The sequence below is a fragment of the Pleuronectes platessa genome, chromosome 13 (genome assembly GCF_947347685.1).
Source record: "Pleuronectes platessa chromosome 13, fPlePla1.1, whole genome shotgun sequence".
Classification (NCBI taxonomy): domain Eukaryota; kingdom Metazoa; phylum Chordata; class Actinopteri; order Pleuronectiformes; family Pleuronectidae; genus Pleuronectes; species Pleuronectes platessa.
This window is the reverse complement of record NC_070638.1, coordinates 1,622,472-1,648,877: the sequence shown is the minus strand read 5'-3', so window position 1 is coordinate 1,648,877 and position 26,406 is coordinate 1,622,472. Positions and strand designations below refer to the sequence as shown.

Sequence of the window (26,406 nt, the reverse complement as noted above, 5' to 3'; positions counted from 1 at the left end):
GTTTTCCCTCTAGTTTCACAGAAACCCAGCTACACACACACTCATACACACACAATCGCAGATTCAGTGTCACTACACAAACAGTGTCGGTCCCTCTGCTGTGCACACTTGTGCAGGAAGAGAAGCTCGTGAACCCAGGGTCATGTCATGTTTTTTCGATAGAGAAGGAAGAACACAATCCACCAGGTTGTGATCTAGACCCTCATCGTTATTCATTTTCATTTCAGCTTTAAAAAGGAGATTTGATATTTGGAGCCACAACAATCACAGAAATACAGAGTCACAGGCTTTCATAATAAATCTGAATGTAAGATTGTATTTTCTGATTCAATCTCTTGACTCTAACAGTGTGTGTGTTACTCAGGGCTCTGAGTTGTGTTGCTCCCTGAGGCTGATCTGGGAACAGAGAGCCGGCTCTGATGAGTCTCTGGTCACATGTTTCAGTCTCTGCCAGAATCCAGACGACCGCCAGAGCCCTGCAGCTACACACTGTGTCGGTCCCAAGACCAGTCAGAGGTCCTGTCCCATGAATCCACTGAGAGCATGTGTGTGTGTCTGTTTGTGTGATCCGTCTTTTATTTGGGAAATCACAGCTCAGTGTCCCAGCTGATGAACCTCAGTGACGAGCCCGGCTTGACAGAGACACAGAGAGACACACAAAGAGAGACACACACACAGACCGTCCACACCTCCCTAGTGATGATGCTTGCTGCTTTGGACACCACATCATCTAGTCCCAGTTAACGACAACAAGTTGTGTTCATTTATTGTGTTTATTGTGCTTTACATATTTAACTGTGTTACGTCAACCAGTAAACTGAAGTTCTAGTTGACCAGTTAATAAACGGATCCAAGTCAGGTATCATGAGCACACACACACACACACACACACACACACACACACACACACACACACACACACACACACACACACACACACACACACACACACACACACACACACACACACACACACACACACACACACACACACCCCTCTATGTAACATGCTGAGTGGAAATGTGTGTGTTGAGGAATGTCTCTGCAACGTGCACGATTACCGTGTCACCCTGACACTCCTATTAATAGCACTGCATTTAGCCTTTGTGTGTGTGTGTGTGTGCGACTAGACAACAAACAAACTTTCAATCACAACATTTGTTTTGCTTGATTTTCTGAGCGCTCCATCTCCCTATTCCTTCACTGATCAATGCCCATGTGCCACTGAGCAAGGCATCTTCACCCCTGAATGTGAGCTCCAGCGCCACAGCAAGAAGACTGCTAGTTTAAACACAAGCACACACACACACACACAGACACACACACACACAGATGAAAGTGCTATGTGATCCAGTTCACCTCTGCTAACGTGCTGCAAAGTCAGACACCATGAACTGTTCTGAAGGTTCAGTTTCCACCTCAGTGTCTTTGAGCTTGCCCTCGAGCAAGGCATTTGACCCAATACAGATTAGTGAGGATCGATGTGAGCTGGAAGGAAACAAAAGAAGAGAATAAAGACGTGAAGAAGAAGGACAAATGAGGGTGAGCGAGAGAAAGGGAATAAGGATGATAAGATAAAAAGGGATGATGGCATGAGGGGAAAGTAAAACATGAAGAAAGAAAGGAAGGAGAGGATATAAAGATGAGAGGGAGGAGAAGAAGAGAGAGATCGGATGTGAGGAAGTAAGGAAGGAAGCAGAAGGACATCTCCATCTAATTATAGAATTGTATACATATTACTTAATTCTAGTCAAACATATTTATTGTATGGTTATATTTTACAATATATATATATATTTTTCAGACTTTTTGATTTGCTGTTTGTTCCCATTTTAGGAATCTGCTTGCCATGGGACCTCACCCTCCTTTCATCCAATAACAATCTCTCTCTTTATGCATTTGTTCTATTTTTCTTTGCTTCTCGTTTCTGTGACGTCCACGACGAGGACATCAAACCACGTCCACGTGCCTTTGAGCAGGGCACTGAACCTGGATGAATAAGAGAAACAACCCAGCGGCTCAAGTCCAGACTTGCTTTGAAAAAAAAAAAAGAATAAATCCAAACTTAATTATTTCAAGAGGCTGCAGAATAAACAAATCTTCTGACTGCAGACTGACTGGAAGTAAACGAGGCTGGAAGGGTCGGGTTTATCTGGGAATTGAACCTTCGACCCTTCCCGTTCTCAGTGCAGCTCATTTAAACTCAGAGCGATCCAACCATCTCGAACCGGCTTGGTGGACGACACCAGGCGAGTGGGATTTACATCGAGAACGTTCTAACGATGGCGTCTGTCAACCGCCGCTCGACGTCCTGAATCGTGAAGCCACGGAATCGGTTGAACGAGCAGTGAGGAGTGTGTGTGTGGGGGGGGGCGCCACAGAGGGATTTTCTTTCTGTCGCTTGCATGGACGTTATGTCACTCCTCACCGTCACCCTTGTTAGCCGGGAGTGAGTCTGCTGCCGAGCTGCCACATGGGGTTGCTGGTTTGAATACTGCACTTCCTCAAGGTACAGGCTCTTAATGCCAGGACTGTGGAAGCCGGGCATCATCTGGTCCTGCAGCTACAACAATTACAACCTTGTTAAAACTAATGAATGGATTTTTTACTTTGAAACGAGTGGAGGAGATGTGGCAAATATATTTATGTTTGGGAAATATTCATCACACACTGTGAAACTGAATCACTCCCCAGACACAGAGTGAAAGATCACATGTTCCTGTGCGGTAACAACACAACAGAGTTTCAAACCACAAAACCCTTAATTTAAAAACAACCACACACTCAGAAACACTGACGCCAGATCAGCCAGACGGTAACCTGTAACTTTACTGATGTTCTGTCTTCTCTGTTAATCACCTGCATCACATGATATTCAGGATCATCTTCTGTGTTGACTCATTGTTGTTTTCATTCAAAACAACAAGATGCCCGTAGCTCCACAGGTGGCAAGGCACTGCCAGGGTTGTAGGTTTGATTCCTCACGATACTGTGCTACAGACAAATACAAATAAAGTATTGGAAGTAAGCATCTATACATCATAAATACCATAACCCTGTCAGCTACCCTGTCACTCCGATTGGTCCAATTACCCAGATTTACCAGGTCAACGACGCTGTTGACCTATCAGCGGAGAGGAAGAGCCCTCGACCCCCCCACCCCCCCTGCTCTCCAACAGGGGACGTATGCAAAACACTTCCCCCCCAGCAGGAGAAGCCCCGGCACTGGTTTCAGACAGATGATGAAGACCAACAGGCCGATGATGAGGAGCAGCTCTGGTAAAACACTCTGGCCTTCATCCAGCGGTGATTGGAGAATCACTCCTAATCGTCAAATTGAATCAAGAGCTAACAAACCGTGTTACCAGGCTGAGGACCTCGTCAGCTCCAATTAAACTCAGGTCAGAGGAGAAGCTGTGTGGAAACAAAAACCTGCCTGCTTGTTTTCTAATGCCCATAAAATCAAAAGAAAACAAAAGTTATATTTAAGTGTTATTTCTGCTTCTAAACGTTTATTTCTATTCGCTCAGAGTTGATTTAGCTGCTTCCAGACCTGTGCTGGACCCGGAGACAGATGTCTGAGTCAGCTGCTGCAGACATTCTCCTGCAGGACATTCTGAAGACGTCCCCCGGAGTTCACGTCTGAGAACGGCTTTAGAAGCTTCAGAAGCTGCAGGAGTGATTGACAGCTGACATCACTAACTGAAGCTCCTTCAAACACAGACTCCACAGCAGAAAAGAAAAATGTAAAGAGATGGTTGATCTGTGAGAGAGAAAGATCCTTTAGAGGAACGAGGGTCGAAGACGAGTGAGCCTGGAGGACGCTGGGGTGTTTTTAAGAGAGTCAGAGGTCACAGAGGTCAGGTAGGGGGGGGGGGGGTCAAGAGGGATAAAGAAATAGAGCTGAACTGTACAGCTGAAGGAGGTGAGGCTCGGGTCACACACACACACACACACAAAGACACACACACACACACAGACACACATCTGAATTTCCCAACGTCATCATATCTAATTCAACTGAAGTGTCGGCCACGTGGAGATGAAGATGAATCACTGCAGCGATGCTTCTGTTGTTGAGTGACACCCCCCCCCCCCCACACACACACACACACACACACACACACACTCACCACAGGGGGGGTTTAACAGGTCACCTATATGAGGCATCCCGGGGTCGTGAGAAGCGGCGGAGTGGCGGCGAACCAACGGCGGCTAAATAAACCCCCGACAGGTGGTCACACACATCTCTGTCTCTGAGTCCTAATGACTCCTCTGCTCAGGTTCCTCAGCTCCTCCAGAAACACAACACGCCTTCAGACGCTCGGGGGGGAAATACATAAACAATCCTCATCACGTCTACCTGGAAATTAATTTCCTGAGCAGAACCAGCGAAAACAAACGCAGCGAGCAGAAGGACTGGAGACGGCTGCTGAGCGCTGTGAAGCTCAAACAGGCAGAAGGAGACAAAGTGAAAACAGGAAATGAAACATCAGGTGGAAGTAAAGAGAGGAAATGGACTCAACCAGCGGCTGAACTGGGAAACACAAGGTGGGAGATTTGCATAGAAAAGGTCAATTTGACAAGACACTGAGCAAACCATCAACACCATGATGGATTACAGATGTGTGAGGCTCCTCTCCTGAATCCATTGCTGCTGCTGGGAACTCAAACTGGGAGGACGCTGTGTTCGGTTCTATAAAGAACCTGCAGCCACTGTGGACTGAGATCAACTCCCACTGGGCTCCCAGCAGGGCAAACGTACTGGTTAAATACATCTGAGGCCCGGTTTTATTCACTATGATGTGGGAACATTGAACATGTCAGGATGTTGTATTGTTCTATAACACACACACACACACACACACACACACACACACACACACACACACACACACACACACACACACACACACACACACACACACACACACACACACACACACACACACACACACACACACACACACACACACACACACACACACACACAGTAGCCTGTTTCACATGGTTTCTGCCAGACGCCCCCGAACAAACACATTAAATATGAATCAATATACAGAGGAACATGACCAGTGGCCCAGTTACATTAATGAAAACTGTGTGTGTGAGTGTGAGAGTGTGTGTGTTGTACTGTGTGTGTGTGTGCGTGTGTGTTGTACTGTGTGTGTCAGTGACCTTCAGGCACAGCTGAGGGTCTGACTGTCAGCGCTGCTGTTCATGTAACTGGAATGCATGACGGAATGCAATGTGTGTGTGTGTGTGTGTGTGTGTGTGTGTGTGTGTGTGTGTATTTAGATGTCTCTTTAGCAGAATTAGACACAAAACCTCATTGACGGTCAGAACAGGAGACCCCTGTTTGCATGTTTCTCAGTGTATGAAGATTAAAGTGTGTGTGTGTATGTGTGTGTGTGTGTGTGTCGATGAGGTAGCCATAGATCCTTACACGTTAGTTATTAAGCTATTAAAAACCAGAGTTTATCTCCAATATTCAGCAGGAAACTTTTATGAAGCAGTGGATCATGGGTAACATGTAGCGTTCAGTTGTGTTCCAGTTCATCACTGGGACACGGAGCCCTAATGGTATCAATCCCCACACGTGGCTGCAGGGGGCGCTGTTCCTCAGACACAGTTACTTCACGCTGCTTTAATGTTTATCTGCCGACCCTCCATCGAGCAGCACGATCATAAAACAGAACCAAAGATATGAATTCAAATGCAGCTGGTTTGGTTTTTAACTGACACGAATCTGCTAACGTCAACTTTCCCTTCAGCCCTTGAGCAAGGCACGTTCACGAGACGGATCAGGAACATCCCAGCGTTCAGGTTTCTGGCTCCGACACTTTTCATGTAACTTCTCCATCAGTGGATTCCTGACTCCGTTCTCACTCCAGCTCAGCTTCATTCAGAACCGGCCCAGCGGCCCTGAAGAGGACGATCACCACATGAATCAGAGCCGAGCGCCGCTGAGCCTCGACCAATCAGAGCCTCGCCCCCCCCCCCCCCCCCCCCCCCGCCGCTGAAAGGTCGTCCATCTCGCCACCTGACATCAGACTCTCAAGGGCCCGACTGCGCTGAGGCGTGATGATTCAGAAATAAAGGACGACGGCTGGAAATAGACGCAGGAGAAAGAAAAGAGAAGGAAGACGGACAGACAGAGAGAGAGAGAGAGAGAGAGAGACAGAGAGACAGAGAGAGAGAGAGAGAGAGAGAGAGAGAGAGAGAGGACGAGAGACGAGAGACGTCACCCGAGTGAACTGAGACGAAACTCAACGTGAGATGATGAGACAAATACTTTCAGAGTTTGGTTCCTCCCAACAACAAGACAGATGAATAACTTCTGCAGTCTGAAGTTGAACTGTATTTGTTTTAATTTTCAAACCTAAATGTGGAGACGTTGTGTTTTATTTGTGTCCGTGACTCAAACTGTAGCTTTTTATTCATGTGACGAGTTATAAAACTAATTATAAACATCAGGTTTCTTCACTGTTTCATACACTGATGAAAACCATGTGATGCTGTTGAATCCTTAGCAAACTGAACAGATCTTTTCTGTTCTTACATAGAGTTATACAGATATGAACAAGCTCCGCCTCTTGCATGTCATGTGATCCGGCTGCACGGCCAATGAGCACAGAGAAGACACTGGGATCAGCTGAAAGCTCAGGAACAGAAGATGCTGACTCCTGTGGCTTGAAACTGATATAACGGTAAACACTGTACATATTTAAAAACTATCATGATGAAAAAGAAACCGTTTAACCACAAACTTTCTCAAACATAACTATTAATAAAAAGAAAACTACCACAACCAACCTACTATAAGGTCGGTGTGGCCTAGGGGGTAGACTGGTCGTTCTCCAACAAGAAGGTTGCCGGTTCAATCCCCACTCTTCCCCATCTGCATGCCGAAGTGTCCTTGGCAAGATACTGAACCCCTAAAAATGGCCCCTCATAAATGTTATGTGTACTAATTGTAAGACGCTTAGTAGCAGATCCAATTTAAAAGTTATTTAAAATCTAAAAATGTATATTAACAGTTTAGTTTTTTTAATTAGTTGGACTTTGTTTATAAAAGCTCCGTTTCCATCAGACCGACAGAAGAAGAGACGTCATGAAGAAAGAACGACTCCCCCCCCCCCCCTCTTTAACGAGCGGTGCCCCATCGCACAATTCCTTCAGGCCATGTCGACACAAACAAAGTCACACACACAACCAAACACACACACACACAGATGTTAGCCCCGCCTGAAGCAGGGCATCTGTCACTGGTCATCAGAGAAAGAGAGAACATTCCTCCTCTACCAACACACAGACACACACACATTATACAGCCACACACATTCTTTGTCTCACTGTTACACAAACTGCAAACTAACAGTTAAATCCACTTTCCATGGATCACTCAAAACAAAAAAATGTCCTCCCTCCGTCACACACACACACACACACACACACACACACACACACACACACACACACACACACACACACACACACACACACACACACACACACACACACACACACACACACACACACACACACACACACACACACACACACACACACACACACACACACACACACATACACACGCAGCAGGTAGTAAATTGAAAACAGCTTGAAAACCAAACGTTGCTTTCTGAGTTTTTTTTAGCTGTTGAATTCCTGCCTCGCTCGCCCGGCTGCAGGAATCCAAACAGAAATAACAAAGTGTTCTCTCTGAGAGGAGAGAGAGAGAAGCTTTCACTGCAGTTATTCAGATTTCATTTCTCACGTTCAAGTGAATAAAACACGTTGATTAAAGATTACAGTTACAAGATAAAGTTTTGTTTTCACGTCTCTAAGTGAACTTCTTCTCTTACATCACTTTCCTGGTTCAGACAATCAACGCTCTATATGTCGGAGGGTTTACTGCACCTGTTCACGTGGCTGCAGGCTGAAGAGACCATTGTTCCTGTGTGTGTGTCTGTGTGTGTCTGTGTGTTGTGTTGCAGATGAGAACACCACAGTGGATTCAAACGCTGCAGCATGAGAGCGAACAATGAGGCCACAGTAAAATGTCTTTATCAGCCTGTTAAAACTTTAAATTAAAACTAATTCTGTTGCTCTGCAGCTCATGAAGGAAATGATCTCTCTGATGAAACGACTCCACGATAACTCTGATTAATAACTCAGCACTGGCTCCTCCCCCCAGGTGTGAGGACATGGTGTGGGCTTGAGGGAGTTTCCACCTCGGTCCTCAGCAGGAAGTCAGCTCCTTCATCTGCTTCCTCTCTCTCTCCTGTCCAGTGTGCTCAGTGTGGGACGCCCCCCCCTCAGCCGTGTGAACAACAAGGCCCGACGGAAAGGGAAGCACGTGTCGATAAATCAAAGTGAAACACACAAAACTACTTTATTCACTTTTAAACTTCTAAACTGTTTTTGTCGCAGTGTGACTGTAACGTGCTCCTCACGCCCGCAGGAAGTAACTCCTCACTCTCTTTGTCCTCGGTGAACAGAGCGGCTCTGTGCGACTCTACACAGAGTTTCCTTTCATCAGGCCGAGCCACGAGAGCTCAGAACAATGAGCACGAGGTCCAGGAGCCGCTGCACTGATCCAGAGTCAGAACAACGAGGAGGATTAACTCACAGTCTGTGATTTCCTCTTCTAACGCTCAGTCAGTGTCTCCTCCTGCTACACCCGGCTCTCCATCACCATGTGTGATGCTGCACAGAGAGTGTGTGTGTCTGTGTGTGTGTGTGTGAGGAAGAGTCCAGAGCACATGACTGCATTCCATATAAAGAGAGAGGGATGAAGGAAGGGAAAGGAAAGAGAGGTGAGCGAGGGAATGGAAAGAACTCTGAGGTGATGAATCTGATCCAAACACAGAGTTGAGGATCTTACTCAACCTCATGGAGGAATCCACGTGTCGAGGGGGAGGTCCTCTTCTCCTGCAGGTGACCTCTGACCTCAGCAGAGGAGGAATCATGGGAACTGGAGTCCCGAAGTGGCTGGAGAGAAGCCCGGGGGGGGGGGGGGGGGGGGGGGTGACAGTCATAAGATGTGATCTGGATGAACAGAGTGAACTGAAGCTAATTCATAAAGAGAAACTAGAGAGAATTTTCTTCTTCTTTTATTTACTTCTTGTTAAACTCGTGACTTTTCTCGTCTTAGTGATATTTTTATTCTCAATTCTTCAGTGTGTGTGTGTGTGTGTGTGTGCGGGCGTGTGTGTGGGTGTGTTTGCGTGTGTGTGTGTGTTTTCAGTTATTCTGTGTTACACAGAAAATGAAATTTGAATTATTACTGCTCTGTGGTCTATGTGTGGTTTTTGTAGTTTAATTGTTTCATACTTTGCACGTCTGCTATTCTGTGTGTTACACAATCTTCATCAGATCCTCATGAAAACTTAAAATCGAATATTCTCCCTCATCCGTGTGATTTCAGTTGTTTCCAGGTAAACGATCCTCTGAGCTCCTTCACTTCAACTCCTCTCTGACTGAACACGAGAGAATCACTCAGAGATAATTTATCACCTTGATTCAACTCATCGTTAAACTTTCACAGGACCGATCATTATTTCAAAAGTGAAATCAATCAGCAACCAATCGGTGACCTGCCTCATCCAATAAGACGAGGCCGCCGGTTGTGTAACAGCAGATGAATCCACAGCGCTCACACAGATCAGCTGGTCTCAGTCTCGTCTCTGGACGGCGTCCAACAGAAGCACGATCTGGGTTTCTAGACCAAGTCGGGATCTGCCAACAGCCGCCCCCCCCGCTACACTCGGTAATTACACAATCTCCTCTCGTTCAAAATGACTTTCTTCATGTCCTCCTGTTTATTCCAGCTTTTCATTTAAATCACAGAGTGTGAGAAGAGGAGGAGACGAGGGCAGAGAGAAGGAGGTAGGGATGTTGGGGGGGGGTGAGAGAGGAGGGTGCAGCTCAGCGAGGTTTCCTCTGGACAGACATGACCCCTCTGTGACCCCTGTCGACCTCCATCACCTGGACATTCACTGTGAACCCACTTCTCAGGGTTCACAGTTTTCAGGCCTCAACCGTTTGACCTGTGATTTTACTGAACGGAGCGAATGCATCTCAATGAGGATCAGAGTCTGGTGATGGATTCTGAAGTGGTGGTAGATGGGGCGTTCAGTGGGGGGGGGGGGGTCTGCAGGACGGTTTAAACCGATCTCCCTCTGGTCCACGTGCCCTCTCTCTCCTCCTCGTTCGCCCCTGACCCGGCGGTTGAGACAGAAGGACGGAACATACGGACTCCTCTGAGCCGGCGGCTGAGAGAAAGGGATTATGGGAGGTGTTTGAGCATAAGGCTACTTGCACTAGAGGACAGGAAACCTGTTTTAATAAGATTCACATGCATCATAAATAAATATACATAGACACATTTCTTCATTTTTGGAGAAAAACCATCAGCTGCTGCAAAGCGAGTTAAATATTTCCGGGTTTCAAGTGAATCTGTCACTCAAAAGAAATCCTCAAAAATCTTTGAAGGAGCACATGAGCTGAATTTATTGCTTTTATGAACATTTGTATCAACAATATATTGTGTTTTCAATATTTGCACCGATATAAACAATATACAAACTCTATCATTTGTCTTCGAGCTGCAGGTTGTGAACTCAGAAGTCTGTTTTCCACTGCAGGTGATTTTACCGACGTCCCGACAGCAGCCGGTGAATCTGTGGATGATTCAGCTTCTGAGTCCGAGGAGGACGGATCCTACAAACTTCTAGAATTATAACTTTGAAATCCTACAAATGTTGCTGCTTCCTCTCGGGAAATGGAAAACAGAGGTGTGATTATCGGGGGGGACGAGGACAGCTGGTGACCAGGCCTCCTCCGGAAGAGTTTAACTGATGACATCATCTCTATCAAATCTGGGACATGAAACTTTGACATATGTTGCTTTTCTGTGCAACTTCATTTTATTCTCTACTAATTTCCATTTGTTCTTTCTGGTATGGGCTTTATAGCTTTGTTAAGACAATCGCTGAATAATTAAGTTTATTATTATCGTGATAATTATTATTATCGTGATAATACAACACGAGCTGGTGCCAAACGGCCGTTGGAGCCGCGGCTGCTGTTTACAACAAGGACAACAAACAGCCGGGCTGGTGATGACCTCATTCAAGAGCCGACCTCCCTCACTACAGGGCACACAACAATAAGACACACACACAGACACACACACAGAGACAGACACACTTACATTAACATATTCAATATTGGAGTTAAACTCTGTTTTTGAATAACCTCCGAGTCTTTTTAACTGATCTCAGTTCAGTTTCACTCCTCAACTGGAGTGTGGACTGTGACAGGTGAAGCTGTGACTCAGTCAGTTCCTCTCACAGGAGACACACTTGTTGTGATGTGATAAACAAGAGGACACAACTCACACTGGACTCAGGTGTGAGACCTAAACAACACAATAAACCAGCGCGTCCTACAGACAGACTGCAGGATTGTTTCTAGAGGACAATTGTGCACCGGACACATTGATACTAGTTAATCATTGATTTTTATTTTTGTGCATATCAGTAACATATGGTGCAAGGCCGACAGGAAGTCACATTCTGTACCAAAGGGACAGAGGACACGCAGCACATGACTTCCGTCCAATGCCACAGCGGCCATCTGCTCGGCAGCTTTTTCTACACTGGTCGAGCAGAGGGGGGGGGGGGGGGCAGACGACTGAAGGGATGAGGCTTCACTCCTTAAACAAGACAGAACTACTGCAGATTCTCAAAGTGACGGGTTTCTACCGTCAGCTTCACTGAAGGGAACCGGACCGGAGCAGGAAGCCACCGGCTGCTGAGAGAGTCACATGAGATATTCAGCATAAACCGGCCGGGCTGAGATTTTATAGAAAATGTCCAGGGAGGAGAGACGGAGGAGAGACGGAGGAGAAGGAGCGCAGGGGATGGAGATAATTAGAGCTCAGATTTCTGACTCTCTTGACAATCCAGAAAAAGAAAGGACCGAGAGAAGAAGAAGAAGAAGAAGAAAGGGATTCCGGTCGCTGAGAAATCAGAGGAAACAAAGTGAGGAGGAAAAATCTCCATCCTGCAGCTGCTGGATTTGAATAGAGAGGAAGAGTCACGTGGTGGGGGGGCACGAAGGAGAGGAAGAGAGAGAATAGAGGAATAAATGAGACGTCTGGTAATCTGTGATAATCTGTAATATAGCCCACCAGAGAGCAACAGACCCACTACTGAGGTGAAAGGTCAACCTCGTCCTTCAATGTAAAAACACTGATAACAAACAACAGACGAAACATCTTCTTCATCTTCAGCTGATCACCACGACTTGTGACTGTGCCTCAAAAGAATTAAATCCAATTGTCTGATAGTTTTCCTGCAGTTTATAGAGAAAACTGAGTCTAAATAAAGATCTCAACTGAAAACAAGTAATAATACTTAAGTCTTAATATCATGAGAATAGAGGAAGAACCCAGAAAAGCAGTAAGAGGTCAGCGTGGTTCTGTTTTTACATCACGACATATTCCCCCCCGAAAATGACACATATCCTAAATTCACAACTTTATTTTCATCACATTTCGACTTTATTCTCTAAATCTCTTTTTCCTTTCAACTTTGATTTCTTTGCTTCAAACGAACACTGTAAATGTCTTTTACTAAAAGACGATTGGTTCTTCAGGGCAGCTTTAAAAACCATCGTCCTCCATAAACCTCTTTGAGCAGGTGCATGGTTTCTGTCCTGCTCTGAAGCGTGTGACCACGAGCAGGTTAATCCTCTCATCTCTGCAGCTCAGTACATCCTGGATTTACACAAATGCCGTGTGTGTGTGTGTGTGTGTGTGTGTGTGTGTGTGTGTGTGTGTGTGTGTGTGTGTGTGTGTGAGTGTGTGTACTTAAGCTCAGCTATGAGTTCGTCTTACTCAGCGTAGTATCTGTAAATCTCCTTCACGTTTACACATATTTACATCGTCAATGTTTCACCAAATGAGGAGAAATAATTATTTATTCATTTGAGAATCAGCAAATTGTTGTCATGAATAAATAAGCAGCATTAAAAATGTGATTGGTCCTGTTCAAGTTGCAAAAGCTGAACATATAAAATGAACAAACTCTACATGAGCTGAGAAACGATGTCTCTGACGTCTTCTAGTGAATTCAGCACGAACATTTATCAGAGAGCTTCATGTGTTTGAAGTCAGATTCAGATATTTAGACAAGTCACAAACTCCCGTTGAAGAAAATGTGATCTCACCTCGCTGAATGCTAAAGATGTTTTATATCCAAGCAGCAAGATGAAATATGAGTTGATGAAACTCACTCTCATGAGATTTAAAAGTGTTTCATCTGCTGTAAAATACAAGTTCACAGAAATGTCTTAAATGTCCGAGTAGAACATCATCATCATCATCATCATCATCAGTGAGATGAACCTGAATGTCTGCAGCACTCGGTCCATTCCAGTTATTCTGGTTGAACTGGGTGGAAATAGTCTAAATATAGTGGTAAAACTATGAAGACGCTGGGAATGGAACAAACACATAAACAGTGTGACTCCAGTGTGTTGACGTGAGGCAGGACGTGTAAACAGCGTGTGGCTGCTCCGGGTCCTCACTGAGTTCCTGACGTGTTTATATGAAAGGTTCTCGACCGCAGCTCAGACCAAAGTCACCTGAGGTTCCTGAGCTCGTCCTCACAGAGAATCCACCTCGGGACCTGGAGACCTCGAGTCCTCCACCCTGCTTCAGGTGGAACTCCACTGAGTCCAACTCGTCTTCAGTCTTCACTTCCTGTCAGAGCCCGTCTCTATTTCTATGTGTTTTACACCAGTTCAACTTAGTTCATATCAGCAGGAAGGAAAACAGGTCGTCAGAGAACAACAAGACTTTTCCTCTTTGTTTATTTGCTTTTCATCGATATATCTTTATATTTAGAGATGTTTGATAAAAGCATCGTTCAGTAAATAACTTTGAACTGATCCAACACCACGTCTCTAAAGTAAAGTAGTTTCACACGGATAAAACTGGGTTTTTCTTTTCTCAGTATTCACTTCATCTTAGCTGCTCTGAACTGTTATTAGAACCGAACACAAGACTTCAGCTCAGTGTAAAGGAAGTTGTTGTGTTTTCCCAAATTTGAATTTATTTGTTATTTTTCCACTTCTGACTGTTAAACTAGAAACTAAAAGAAGTTCTGCGTTATTCTGTCTCTGTATTTGTGTTTAAAAGGGTTCAACTTTTAAACACAAAACACTGAAGTCATACAACATGATCATACACCTGACTCTGATTCTACACACACACATAAAGACACACACTCCCTCCAGCCTCTCTCAGACTGTTTTGTCTGGGAGATAAAAACAAACAGAAATGGAGCCGAGGCAGAAAAGCATGTTAAAGTCCCTGAAGCGCTGAGAGCATGAGGATCTGGATGAGACGCTATCAGACGACAACACGATGAAACAGAAGCTCACACTCGGCTGAACTCTGAGATAACACTGATGCTGCTGGTCCAGAACACGTTCTCATCACTGGAGCCGGGCCACGGTGAGGCCAGAACCTCCCCCCCCCCCCCCCCAACAGAAAGATCGTAGGTCTGATCCCTGCAACAGCTGACACTTGTGGTTTTGCAATGTTACAGGTGTTTTAAAAATAACACACTGCACTAGTGCATGAGGCATTTCACTCAAATCTGGGTTCTGATGAAAATGATCTGCAGGTCAACAGTTGTTGATATTAAAGACAACATTTTCCAAAAGTCATATTCAGACACAAACTCCAGAGGATTGTGTCGGCACTTTCCATCACGAGACACATGTGGGGACACTTTTTAAAGCCATGTACAAACGCACACAGGCCACATGTGATTGGATCACAACAAATGAATACCAGGTGTGTACCACCCCCCCCCCCCCCCCGCAGAACGTCTGAAGCTCTCACTCAGAGAGTTGTGTTCATGCAGAACCTTCTCCAGATCTCAGTGCAGGTCTGAAATCAGCCATAGATAGACAGGACATCTCATTATGTCTTTGCATTTCCTACAGTGCTGTACCTACAGATCGAAGGCTCATTAGACTCCATGCTTCTGTGTCTGTCCCACAACGTCCACGTCCTCACTCCACCGTCTGAAACTAAGTAATCAAGCAGATTTGAACCTTCAGCTGTCGAGGTTAAATAGTTTCATATTTTTCCAATCATCCCTGAGTCAAGGGAGGAAGTGAGAGATCATAGCAGCAGCAGATCTGAGTGATCAGCTGGTTCCACACCGAGCTTCCTGAGCCCGACAGGAGAGTTCACAGTCCCTGGTCCTCGTCACGTTGTGTAACTGTAACACATCTGGTTGGGACTCACAACCCTTGAGTTCATAACAACGGGAGCAGAAACACTTCTCCTTCAACTCCTCCTGCTGTGTTCTCAGTGTCGGGATAAAGTCTCTGGACAAGAGAACCGTACACCGGGGGGGGGGGGGGGGTCATCAGCACTTTAACAGTCTCACTTACTGCCCCCCCCCCCTACCCCCCACCCCCCACCATCACCAGCAGTTGCCTGGTTATACGAGAAATCAAACCAAAGGGGGGGCCGGCGTAACACAAGACGTTCTCCCTCTTCCCTCAACTGTACAAAGGCTCATTTGAGGCAGCAGAGAAAAGTCAGATTGTTGAAATTGCACAATGTCAGACTTGGGGGGGGGGGGGGGGTGCTGTAGGGAGCCTGGTAAGCTTCTTGTTTTTAGTCTGGAAAGAGCAAATGGTGAAATCCCCGTCCTCTTTCTGCAGAGAGAGAAAATCAGCTCAGATGTGAAGTGGAACATTCAAGTTGTGGGGGGGGGGGGGGGGGGGGTGTCCAGGAATCATCCATCTCCATCATGACCCAGTTAGCTGGACGTAGATAATCACTTCAACGCTTACAGGGGAAGACGTTGACACTCCACCTCCCCCCCCCCATCAACAGGCCATGTGCACAGTAACAGACGAGGGTCATGAAGGTCACTCCCTCTTTCCTTCAGGGTCACAAGCTGCAGCGCTCGGAGCAGATCCTCCATCACTCAATAAACTGGAGAGCTTCTATTTGAACTGGTTTCCTCCAGCAGGTTGTAAAATAAAGTAACAGTCGTGGAAACAGACAAATTAACCAGGTAGAATATTAAATATGAAGGAGATGAGCAGAAAGAAGCTTCACAGTACATACAAGGTAATACTTGATGAATTAGTAGGTAATTAATGTGGTACTTCTGTTGTATTTTCTTGTAAAACTCCGGCTGCACACAAACAATAAGGGATGAAAACATAACCTGCTTACAGTATTAATTGTTAGAGACGACAATCTGAGTTTTAATCCTAAATCTAAATCTCTCATCGATATAAAAGTCAGATTCTGAACCTTCTCATTCTGAACTTTCTGAAGACTTGAAACATTTTACCAGTTTCAGTGTTTTTCTCAAGCTGCTGCTGACGGACACGTTCACTGAACTTGTGACATTTCAGTTACCAGACTCCCCCCCCCCACCCCCCCCAAACTCCCCCGACACAGAACTGCCTCTGTTCTTTTGAGCTTTAAGCTGAATTGTAAACCAGCAGCTTTTTTTTTCCACACGAGCAGTTTGTGCAAAGTCATTTCACGACTCGCGTCCGTGTTGATTACACCGAGATAAATCTGCCCCCCCCCCCCCCCCCCCCCCCGCCCCCCCCGCCCGTCATGGAGCCCAGCCAGAGGCATTAAAATGCAAATTGAGTTCATTCTCTGCTCAAAAACCATCAACGGCCAAAAAGGTGTCACGTTCCGCCTCACGTGAGACTCCAACGTTTACAAGCCTGAAATGATATCTACACAAAGACCAGAAGAAGACAACACAACTCCAAACAGCTCAGAGTCTCCTGAAGTGTCATTAATGTAACCTGCCTCCTGATTGGTGCTCATCTGTCACGACTCAGCTACCAATGGTATCACCTGTTACTGTTTCTCTTTGAGGTGCAAAATACAAACGATGATAGAAAACCAAAGATTCTGATGTCGGGGGGAGTGTGTAGCAGCGGGAGTTCGATTCCGCAGCTCCACTCCACAGTGACTCAGGCTCCAGGTGAAACGCCCGTGGAGGAGATGGTTTCATTTCTGTCCAGTCGTCCATCTTCTTCTTCTTCTTCTTCTTCTTCTTCTTCACTCTCACCTTGTTAGTGTTGGTGCCACCGAGGAACTCTACACCACAGAGTTAATGAGAGCGGGGGGGGCCTCACTCCCAACAGTTGTGTATGATCAGCACCTGGCGTGTGTGTGTGTGTGTGTGTGTGTGTGTGTATGTGTGTGTGTGTTTCCATTTGTCCTGTGCGGAGACAATTTTATTTACATATGTAACACAAACCATCTGGAGAGCTGTAAACCTCCGACGCCCGACTGAGCCACACTTGGCTGCACTCCAGCCTCCGAGCAGCAACAACAGGTCTGGGGTCAGATCCCATCATTTCGAGGGGGAAGCGACACAGAGTGTACACAGAGAGGAGAGACTCCGCCCCTGATCCGAGACGAGAGACTTGTCTCCAGGACGGAGGCTGGACTCGGTCGAGGCCCCCGTCCCTCATGGAGTCGAGGCTCTTGTACATTCGGAGGCTCCTGAGAGTCGGTGACAGCTTCCTCTCAGAGTGCAGGCCACGCCCCTCGGCTTGAATCTGTATGAGGAGCCCGATTGGTTCATGCAGTTACTACACGCTCCGGTTTGGCCTCCTGCAGCTGCCTCACAGAGCGCCCAGAGAGTTGGCTCCAGCATTACTGAGGGTTGCATGTTCAGTTCTTACAACACGCGTGTCCTAACCACTCTCACATGGTTCCAGTATAAATCCCACTGTGCAGATCACTGCTGCAGCTCCACTGAAGAAACAACTGCTTTTGTTCTGCTTCTTTCTATTTCTGAAGCATTTACACTCGTTTACAGGACCTCTGACAGAAGTCTCTTCATGCACAGTGTGAGTGTGGTCTCTTGTTTTGGACGGTGCTCAGTGAATCGTTGTCTACGTAGAACTGAAACTAATCCCCTTTCCCTGGCAGCCTCTCCGGAGCTGCGTTGGTTTATCACCCCGACATACCGGGAGGCAAACGAGCCTCCAGCTCTCCAGCCGTCCAGGCCTCAGCTGCAGCCGGCGGTGGCCTTGTTCAGGTCCACAGGACAATGCTCCTCTTATCCGTCCTCTCGTGTCTCTGAAAGCAAACAACGCTCTAATCTCCAAAGTGGTTCAGACCAGTTTGGGAGAATGTCTCCACGGATGAGGGCAATTTTAAGCAGATTCCAGGGATAAGGTTTGTGTAGTGACACAGATGGAATTCATCACTTGTTCTCGTTCTGTGCCGAGCAGGCTGCCCCCCCCCCCCCCCTTGAGCTGCAGTATTTAAAACCTACAGTAAGCAAATAAAAACTGTGGCAACCACTTTCTGACATTCGGGTTTATCGGCTCAAAAAAATGAATATGTTTCTGCACTGATCGATATCTCCTGAGTTTGGACCAAGTCGAGTTTCAAACTATCGGTGAACACGTCTAAAACATGGCCACCTCCCTCTGCCCACGCCACACACACCTCCTCTAGAGGCCTCCTGAAGGAAACCCTGTGTTGTAAATACGCTCTGATCGAGGGGGGTTGTCGGTTCGAGTCTCACACACCTCCTCGTCTTCTCGGTGACGGAGGTTTTAAGCTGAGAGGCTTCATTCTTCAGTTCTGTGATTAATCCCAGTTTCATTCAGGTCAGATTTCAGATTCTGTTATTTCCTCATCGACATAAATGGAGTGGACAGAATAATTGAAACAGCCGTTAGCATGTGTTTATAAGTTCTTTAGTCTTTAAGAGGCTTGTTTATCTAATTTAACCTGTGTCACTACAGGGACGGTTTACACAAGGAAAGCAGAAAGTGTGACGGCATCTTGCTCAAGGGCACCTCAACAGGCCTGACCCTCTGTTTACTTATGGTTGGATCACAGGAACCTGTTTTCATAGAGCGACTGTATCAAAGCCGTTTTCTAACATGAGCTCCACGGTGAAGAATGCTGACAGCGAGTGAGTCACAGAGCAGCCGGGTTCGATGAAGAGTGTTTCCACACAGGGAGAGGACCAGGGCGAGAGAGAGAGAGAGGGGGAGAGAGAGGGGGGAGAGAGAGAGAGAGAGAGAGAGAGAGAGAGAGAGAGAGAGAGAGAGAGAGAGAGGAAGATTTCAGTTTTTCGATTTTCCATTATACAGAATACTATTTTTTTACTTTTTACGAATACATTAAACTATTTACGGTAGAGCGCCTCTTCCAAATATGTGGTAAAGATGAATTAAACATAACAGTTTCCAAAAGTGAAGCCAAAATGTCGTGATCAGCCCCTGGTGGCTGGTTGCAGTATGGCCATAACCCTGCCTCCTCCATGTTTGCAGATGGGACATGGACCAAACAAATAAACAATCAAAGCTCAGCTATGATGAGTAGCGGAGCTGGAAGGAAGGAAAGGCCCCGACTTTCAAAGTAGTTCCATAAAGTTTGTGATCAGTGATTTTTAAGGATCAAAACGAGCTGGTGCTGTTTCTCCACCATCAGCAACTGGGAGAGGGAAACACTGGTCCCAGCATCCGGGCCGACCGAGGCTCGTGGGGTCAGGAGGTCACCGAGTCAGAGCTGGAGCCGTAAACCACCAGCGAACAGGACGAGCATATTTGTGGCGAGTGTTTGAGAAGAGAAGGAAAAAGGTGGAGTTTCAGTTTCTATCATGTTCCCAGTTAGAGACCAGTGGAGTCGCTGCTTCTCTACTGGTCTTGTCCCCTTCAGACCTCGCTGTCTGTCAACAGGCGGGACGAAGAGGGACGGAAACAGAGAGGAGACGTCTGAGCAGCTTAATGATGCAATCTGGCAGATCCTCCCCCCCTCCCCCCCCCTCCAGTGATGACATCACCTCCCTGAGAAGCAGCATGGCAGTTGCATGCGGTCGAATGTTTTCCAGCAGCAGTTCCATTATTTCAAGCTGTGACACCAGAGAGTTTCCAACACGTCAGATGTTGTAATTCACTCACTTCAGCAGAACGGGGACGAAGCTCCAGAGATTGAATCTGTGAGTGACGGATCAGAAATCTGTCTCTGCATTGAACTGAGGAGTGAGAATCTTAGGATCACTACTGGTCAACATCGAGCTTGTCCTCTAAAGCCCGATTTCCCAATGTGCTGTTGTGTGACCACGATGTGAAGCGTCAGTCAGTCTGTGGTGTTGATCAGATTTCCACAGCCGGACATTTTTTCCCAGAAACCCCCTTTTCTGAGCCCCGACCCGCGGCCCCATGAAGCCTGAACCTGAACCTCTGAGCTGCAGTTGTACAGTCGACTCATTAACTGCTGATCCTGCAGGAAAATAAAAACTTACTTTACTATTCTTACAACGAGCCAATTAGACGACTGAGGGGGTTTCGCATCTGAAGCTGCCGTGACTGACACGAGACGCTGAGCAAATGAAAATGCTGACTTGTTTTTGGGGGGGGGGGGGGGGGTGCAGAAGTGCATTGACGTCCCTGAAGTTCTTTCTCACGTCGAGGTTAAAAGCACAAGCTGCAAATAAATCTCACTTTATCAACTTAGATCTGTTTATAACGGAGTCAAAGAAAGTTTATTTTGCTTAAACCAGTGAAAATAATTCAGTGAAGGATGAGCTGCTTGTGTTTGTCACTTGATTACGCAGCCTAATGCATCTTAGGAATTATTGCCAATTTAAAAACAATACATTGATCGATATATGAGAAACCATTGACTCAGCGATATCAAAGTCATGTTTCCTACAGAACGTGTTTGCTGCTGATGGAAGAGTAACTTTTAGGCGACAGGGTTGAATAACGAGGAAGAGGAGGAACGAGGAGAAGAGCAGCAGCAGCTGGTGTTTGTTTGTGAATAAAGACGAAGATGAATCGATGAAGCTTTATTTTGTTTCCTCAGTTTTCTGAGTGACTTTTAAGAATCGAGGGCTTTAGAGAACCCGTTAAAAATAAAACAAGCTCTTTTGTCTCTTAGTGAAAGAAACTTTGTTGTGATGTGGTAAAAATATTTTCTGTATTTTTGTCAGTCCTGTACAATAAAAACTCACAACACCAGTTAATCCACAAATTGAGTTTAAGTAAATACTTGTTTTTACAGAATATACTCTACTGAATACTTGTGAGTGGACGTGATGATGAGGTTTCTAACACGTGACAGACGTGAAACTGGAAGAAGAAGATTGAAGAAGAGGAGCCGTACACGTAGAAGGACGAAGACGTCAACTTGGAAACACGAGCAAGTGGTGTCTCATCATGTGACTTCTCATTTTCCTTCATCCGTCTCCTTTAGAGAAATTAAAGTCAAGCTGACATAAGAGAGAAGGAGGAGGAGCCTCAGCTCTGGACCCAGAACACCGGTCACAGCTGATATGCAGGAAATCAGCGAGTATTCATTCACAGTGTCTCTGATAAGGTAAGTGTGTGTGTCTGTGTGTGTGTGTGTGTGTGTCTGTGTGCGTTTTATAACCTCTGTTGCCATGTTACGATCCAAAGGTCAGACCACACCTGGTTTTAATCATGGCCGCCTCCAGCAGCCATCAGCTCCTGTCGCCTCTCTCACCAAGACGCCGTCACTTCGTCACTTTCAAACAGATTTCCATTTATTTGTCTTGCAGATGATTTTACATATTTTCCGTGACCTTGACCTTTGACATTCAACTTCCAAATTCAAATAAAAAAACATCCTTTGACCCTGAAAATCCAATCAGTTCATCCTCGAGTCCAGCTGAGTTTCTCTTTCTAATGTGAGGAGTTTCCATCCCGGTGTTCCTGAGATGTTGTGTTCCTGAGCCATTAAAAGTTCTTTACAGAAACCAGGTGAACTGAGACGACTTCGTTTAGAGAGATCGAGAGATCGAGCTTGGATCCAGAGCGCCGCGTCTGCGGGTCAGAGCGACGCCGGGGAAATGATAGAGGGAAGCTGGAGTCGAACTGACGGGGCTCTGCTGTAATTATCAGCTCTGCCATGAACACAAAGACCTTTCAGGAGAGAGAGAGAGAGAGGGAGAGAGAGAGAGAGAGGGAGGGAGAGATAGGGAGAGGGATAGAGAGAAGGAGAGAGAGAGAGAGAGAGAGAGAGAGAGAGAGAGGGATAGATAGAGAGAGCTAGAGAGAGAGAGGGAGAGGGATAGAGAGAGAGAGAGAGAGAGGAGAGAGATAGAGAGAGATAGAGAGGGATAAAGAGAGAGGAGAGAGATAGAGAGGGATAGAGAGGGAAAGAGAGGGAGAGAAAGAGAGAGAGAGCTTTAAAATAACAGAGGAATCTTATCAAGACCAGATGTGAGGGCAGGGCGAGAGAGGTGAAGCTACAGAGCTCTACAGGAGCTTCTCCCTCTCGACTTCAATCAAAGCCTGAATACGTCTGAAACTAAAACGAGTCAACTCTACGCCTCGTGTTGTTCTCTCCATCACCGCTCTGTCGTTTCTCTTGTTTCTCCACATGTTCGATCCCTTCGTCTCACCGCCCGGGTTCAGGCAGCGACTCTGCATGAAGGCAATCGAACGTTTTAGTGAGTGAACGTGGCCGAGACGTCGAGAAGCACGACGGGAGCGACCGACATGTTAGCATGTGTCACGTCATGTTCTTGTTTCCTCTCTGGGGTTGTTCCTCAGCGTGAACATCACTGAGGTCTTCAAACAGAACAGAACCCCGGTGAAGAAAGCTCGTCAGGAGACTGAGGCCCGGACGCCGGTTTCCTCACAAACTACCAGAGAACCGTCCAGAGCATCACCAGAGCAACTGTTCTGCTCACAGCCGCAAATCACTGCAGACAGCCGGAGACGAGTCCTCCAGACGTCCAGGACATTTACCAGCGGCTGCGTCTGCGGAGGGACCACAACATCATGGAGGACCACAACATCATGGAGGACCACAACATCATGAAGGACCACAACATCATGGAGGGACCACAACATCATGAAGGACCACAACATCATGGAGGGACCACAACATCATGGAGGACCACAACATCATGGAGGACCACAACATCATGGAGGACCACAACATCATGGAGGACCACAACATCATCGAGGACCACAACATCATGAAGGACCACAGCATCATGAAGGACCACAGCATCATGGAGGACCACAACATCATGGAGGACCACAACATCATGGAGGACCACAACATCATGGAGGACCACAGCCCTGCAGACGGTTCCTCTCTCACCAGCTGGCAGGAGATCCAGCACCAGACTGAAGCTCCTGGCTCCAGGTTCCTGAACCTCTGCACATCTGCTCTCCGGCCTGTTTGCACTTTGTTTGTAAAAATGTGACACAACTGGTGCAACTACTCACACACACTCCAATGTCACACTGCACCTCTGAATGTGTAGCTGTACTTTTTGTACATTAAGCTCCGTCTCCATTACTTTTATTTAACCACTGCACTGCTGAGCGGTTTCCTCCTAAATAAAATAAAGATATTAAACTTGGAAGTTAAACTCTGCTGCACGACAAGGAAGCACCAGATGCAGCAGGTCGAGTGAGGTTATCTCTGTGTGTGTGTGTGCGTCTGTGTGTGTGTGTGTGTGTGTCTCTGTGTGTAATCTGCAGTGTGTTGACAGCTTGTTATCTGGGCCGGACTGCAGAGCTTAATATTCATCCAGCGCCCGATTAGTTCAGGACAACCTGTCGTTCTTCCATCATTGTGAGGACCTGTCAATCAAAGATGGCGTCAGGTGTCTTCTTCCTTTGTTTGTTCAGGTGTTTGTTATTTGTTGATATAAGAACAAGGTGAAGCATCGTGATTGGCGGCTGAGATCGACTCGTGATTGGCCGAGGGTGAGCTGCCGGCTCCCGCTCAGTCTGAGGTGAAAGGCATTCTGGGAGCTTGAAGGATGAAAGATTGGGCGCCCGACCCAGCCCATGAGCAAAGCTGCTCATTGGTTGGAGTCAAGTGAATTTAACAAATTTTCACTTGTGGACCTTTAAATAATTATGTGTAGTTTCACAGGAACCACCAGGGAGGTGGAGTTTACTGCCTTGCTCAGGGGCACGTGCTCCCCATGAGGTTGTATAGCAGCACCTGCCTGATTCTCATTTTCTGCCACCATCCCCCCCCCCCCCCCCCCATTCCTTCCTTCTCCAGTGGAGGGGGGGGGGGGGGGGGGGGTTGATGCATGGAAATCTAAAAAGTAGGTCAAATTAAGTCTTGGGGATGAAGGGAAAGGTTTTCATTCTCCATCATCGTGCGTTTACATCATCAGCACGTAAATAATGCAACGGGGCTTCTGACCCCATTTCCCTCAGACGCACTTGTTTACAATAAGAGAAGAAGAAGGGAATGTGTGTCAACCTCCTCCTCCTCCTCCTCCTCCTCCTCCTCCTCCCTGCATTTGGAAGCAGCCTCTGCAGCAGTGGAAACGTTGAAATGCGACGTGTGCGTTTGCAGTCAGCTGTTTGAAATCTCTTCCCCTCTCTCCCTCTCTCTCCCTCTCTCTCCCTCTCTCTCCCTCTCTCTCTCTCTCTCTCCCTCTTCCCTTCCTCCACACACGAGCCCGGTGAAGCCTCCAGACCCAGAGCCAGTGAAACCCGACACGCTGATCCTGGGTCTGCAGCAGTGTGACATATCAATCAGAGACCGAGGAGGATGTTGCTGTTAATGAGAAAATCGATACCAAGGCAGCGTCTGAGCCGCCTGCAGATGTGTGATGATGGTGTTATGGACAGAAAGATGGAATATAATGGGGATCATTCATCTGGCTGCAGCGTGTCATGTGAAGACTCTCGTCTGGCAGCAGCTGCTCTCTCTCTCTCTCTGACTGCAGGACTCTGCTGGACGGGGTTTTCCAAGATGACGGAGGGGAACTCAACCGACGACAACTTCATCGAAGCCTCAGACAAATCCCTGCACAGTTTAAACTCACTTTATGGTTCTGATTATCTCTGATGACATCTAATAACAGAAAGATTACACAAACACACAAAGAGGACTAATCGCCAGCAGTGAAAATAACCAGCTAATTTTCAAAAAAGCTGAATATTTGCAGGTTCCAGCTTCTTAATGTGAGGATTCTGTGATGACATCACCATAACCTGAGTTTAATGGATCAAAACAAGACCTTTTCCAACACTTAATCTTAAATACCAACTAATTAGTGATCAATTAACTTTTGGTGCATTTTCTCTGTTTTGAAAGACGTAAGGATCAATTCACAGAAAACATATTCGATAGATTATGAATAATAATGATAATAATCAACAGCTGCAGCCGTTATGTTGACAATACAACACTTTGATTGGTGCATTTCTTCCTTTTTATTCTTTATTTCTTTACATAAAGTCGTGTGCTGCAGTTTCACTTTGTGGGTTTTTAGTTTTCACCTCCACTGAGACAGTTTCAATGTTGTGTGTCTTGTTGTGCATAGATGTTCCATGACAACAATGGAAGAAAATCATAAGAACACTGCAGTCTTTCTGACACACATCTCCACAACTCCACAATCCCCCCCAGAAAAACATAAAAATACAAAACAATAAAACACCAAAAACACCAAAACTGCAAAAACACCAAATCCACTTTAAGACTGAAGACACTAAAAACTCCATAAATGCCAGAAACACCAGAACTCATCTTCCAAATCACAGCCTCATTAACCAAACTGCTCATTATGGCAACGTGTGTGTTCGTGTGTGTTCGTGTGTGTGTGTGTGAATGCGTGTGCGTGTTCAACTAGTGGCAGCTCCACACTCCCCCCCCCCCCCCCGCAGCTCAGCCTCTGAACCGGCTCGTCCTCCCCTCGGTGGCCGGCCAGCAGCGACTCAAACCCCGCAGAGCAGCAGCAGCGGAGCCGCGCGGAGCCTCCGGAGCTCAGCGGTGAATTCAAGTACTCACCCTCGGATAACTCCAGCTCCAGCTCGGCCAGTTTGGCCCGCATCTCCGCAGGAAGCGGCACCGGCTCCCGGTCCGCCATTCCGCCGGTAGGGACCGACTTAAATCTCCGGTTGTCCGGCTCCGTCGCCCTCTGCTCTCAGGCCAGGCTGCTCCTCAAACACCCCCAGAAACACACATCCAAACTCGGCCAGAGCTTCTCTGAGTGTCGCTGTCTGCGCGGAGCTGCTCGTCCTCCTCCTGCGTCACGTTACCCGACACATGAAGCCTCTCATCCGGTCCCCTCTTTCAAAATAAAATCCTCCCCGTGCCCAAAACATTCCGGATGTGGTTTGAGATCACCAGAGTGACAGAGGTTTGAATTCTGTTTGTCAGTCTCTTTATTTCACCAAGTACACAACTAACACAACATGTCAACAATCAACCACGAAGACACAAAAAGACAAGGTAAACCGAGATAAGATAAACTGAGTGAAGAAAAGATAACAAATGATAAGATAAAATAAACCAACATAAAATAAGACAAGAGAAGAGAAGACGTTTTTAGAAAT

The 26,406-nt window shown here is 46.6% G+C and overlaps 1 protein-coding gene across 1 annotated transcript in view; it reads right to left on the bottom strand.

Annotated features, from left to right (window-relative positions):
- LOC128454756 (disco-interacting protein 2 homolog C-like) overlaps positions 1-26,049 on the bottom strand; it is a 95,050-nt gene extending 69,001 nt beyond the window's left edge. The window contains 1 exon segment of the mRNA XM_053438276.1: positions 25,859-26,049. Coding sequence (XP_053294251.1) covers positions 25,859-25,937 — 79 coding nt within the window. The 5' untranslated portion in view covers positions 25,938-26,049.
- Positions 26,050-26,406: the final 357 nt, after the last annotated feature.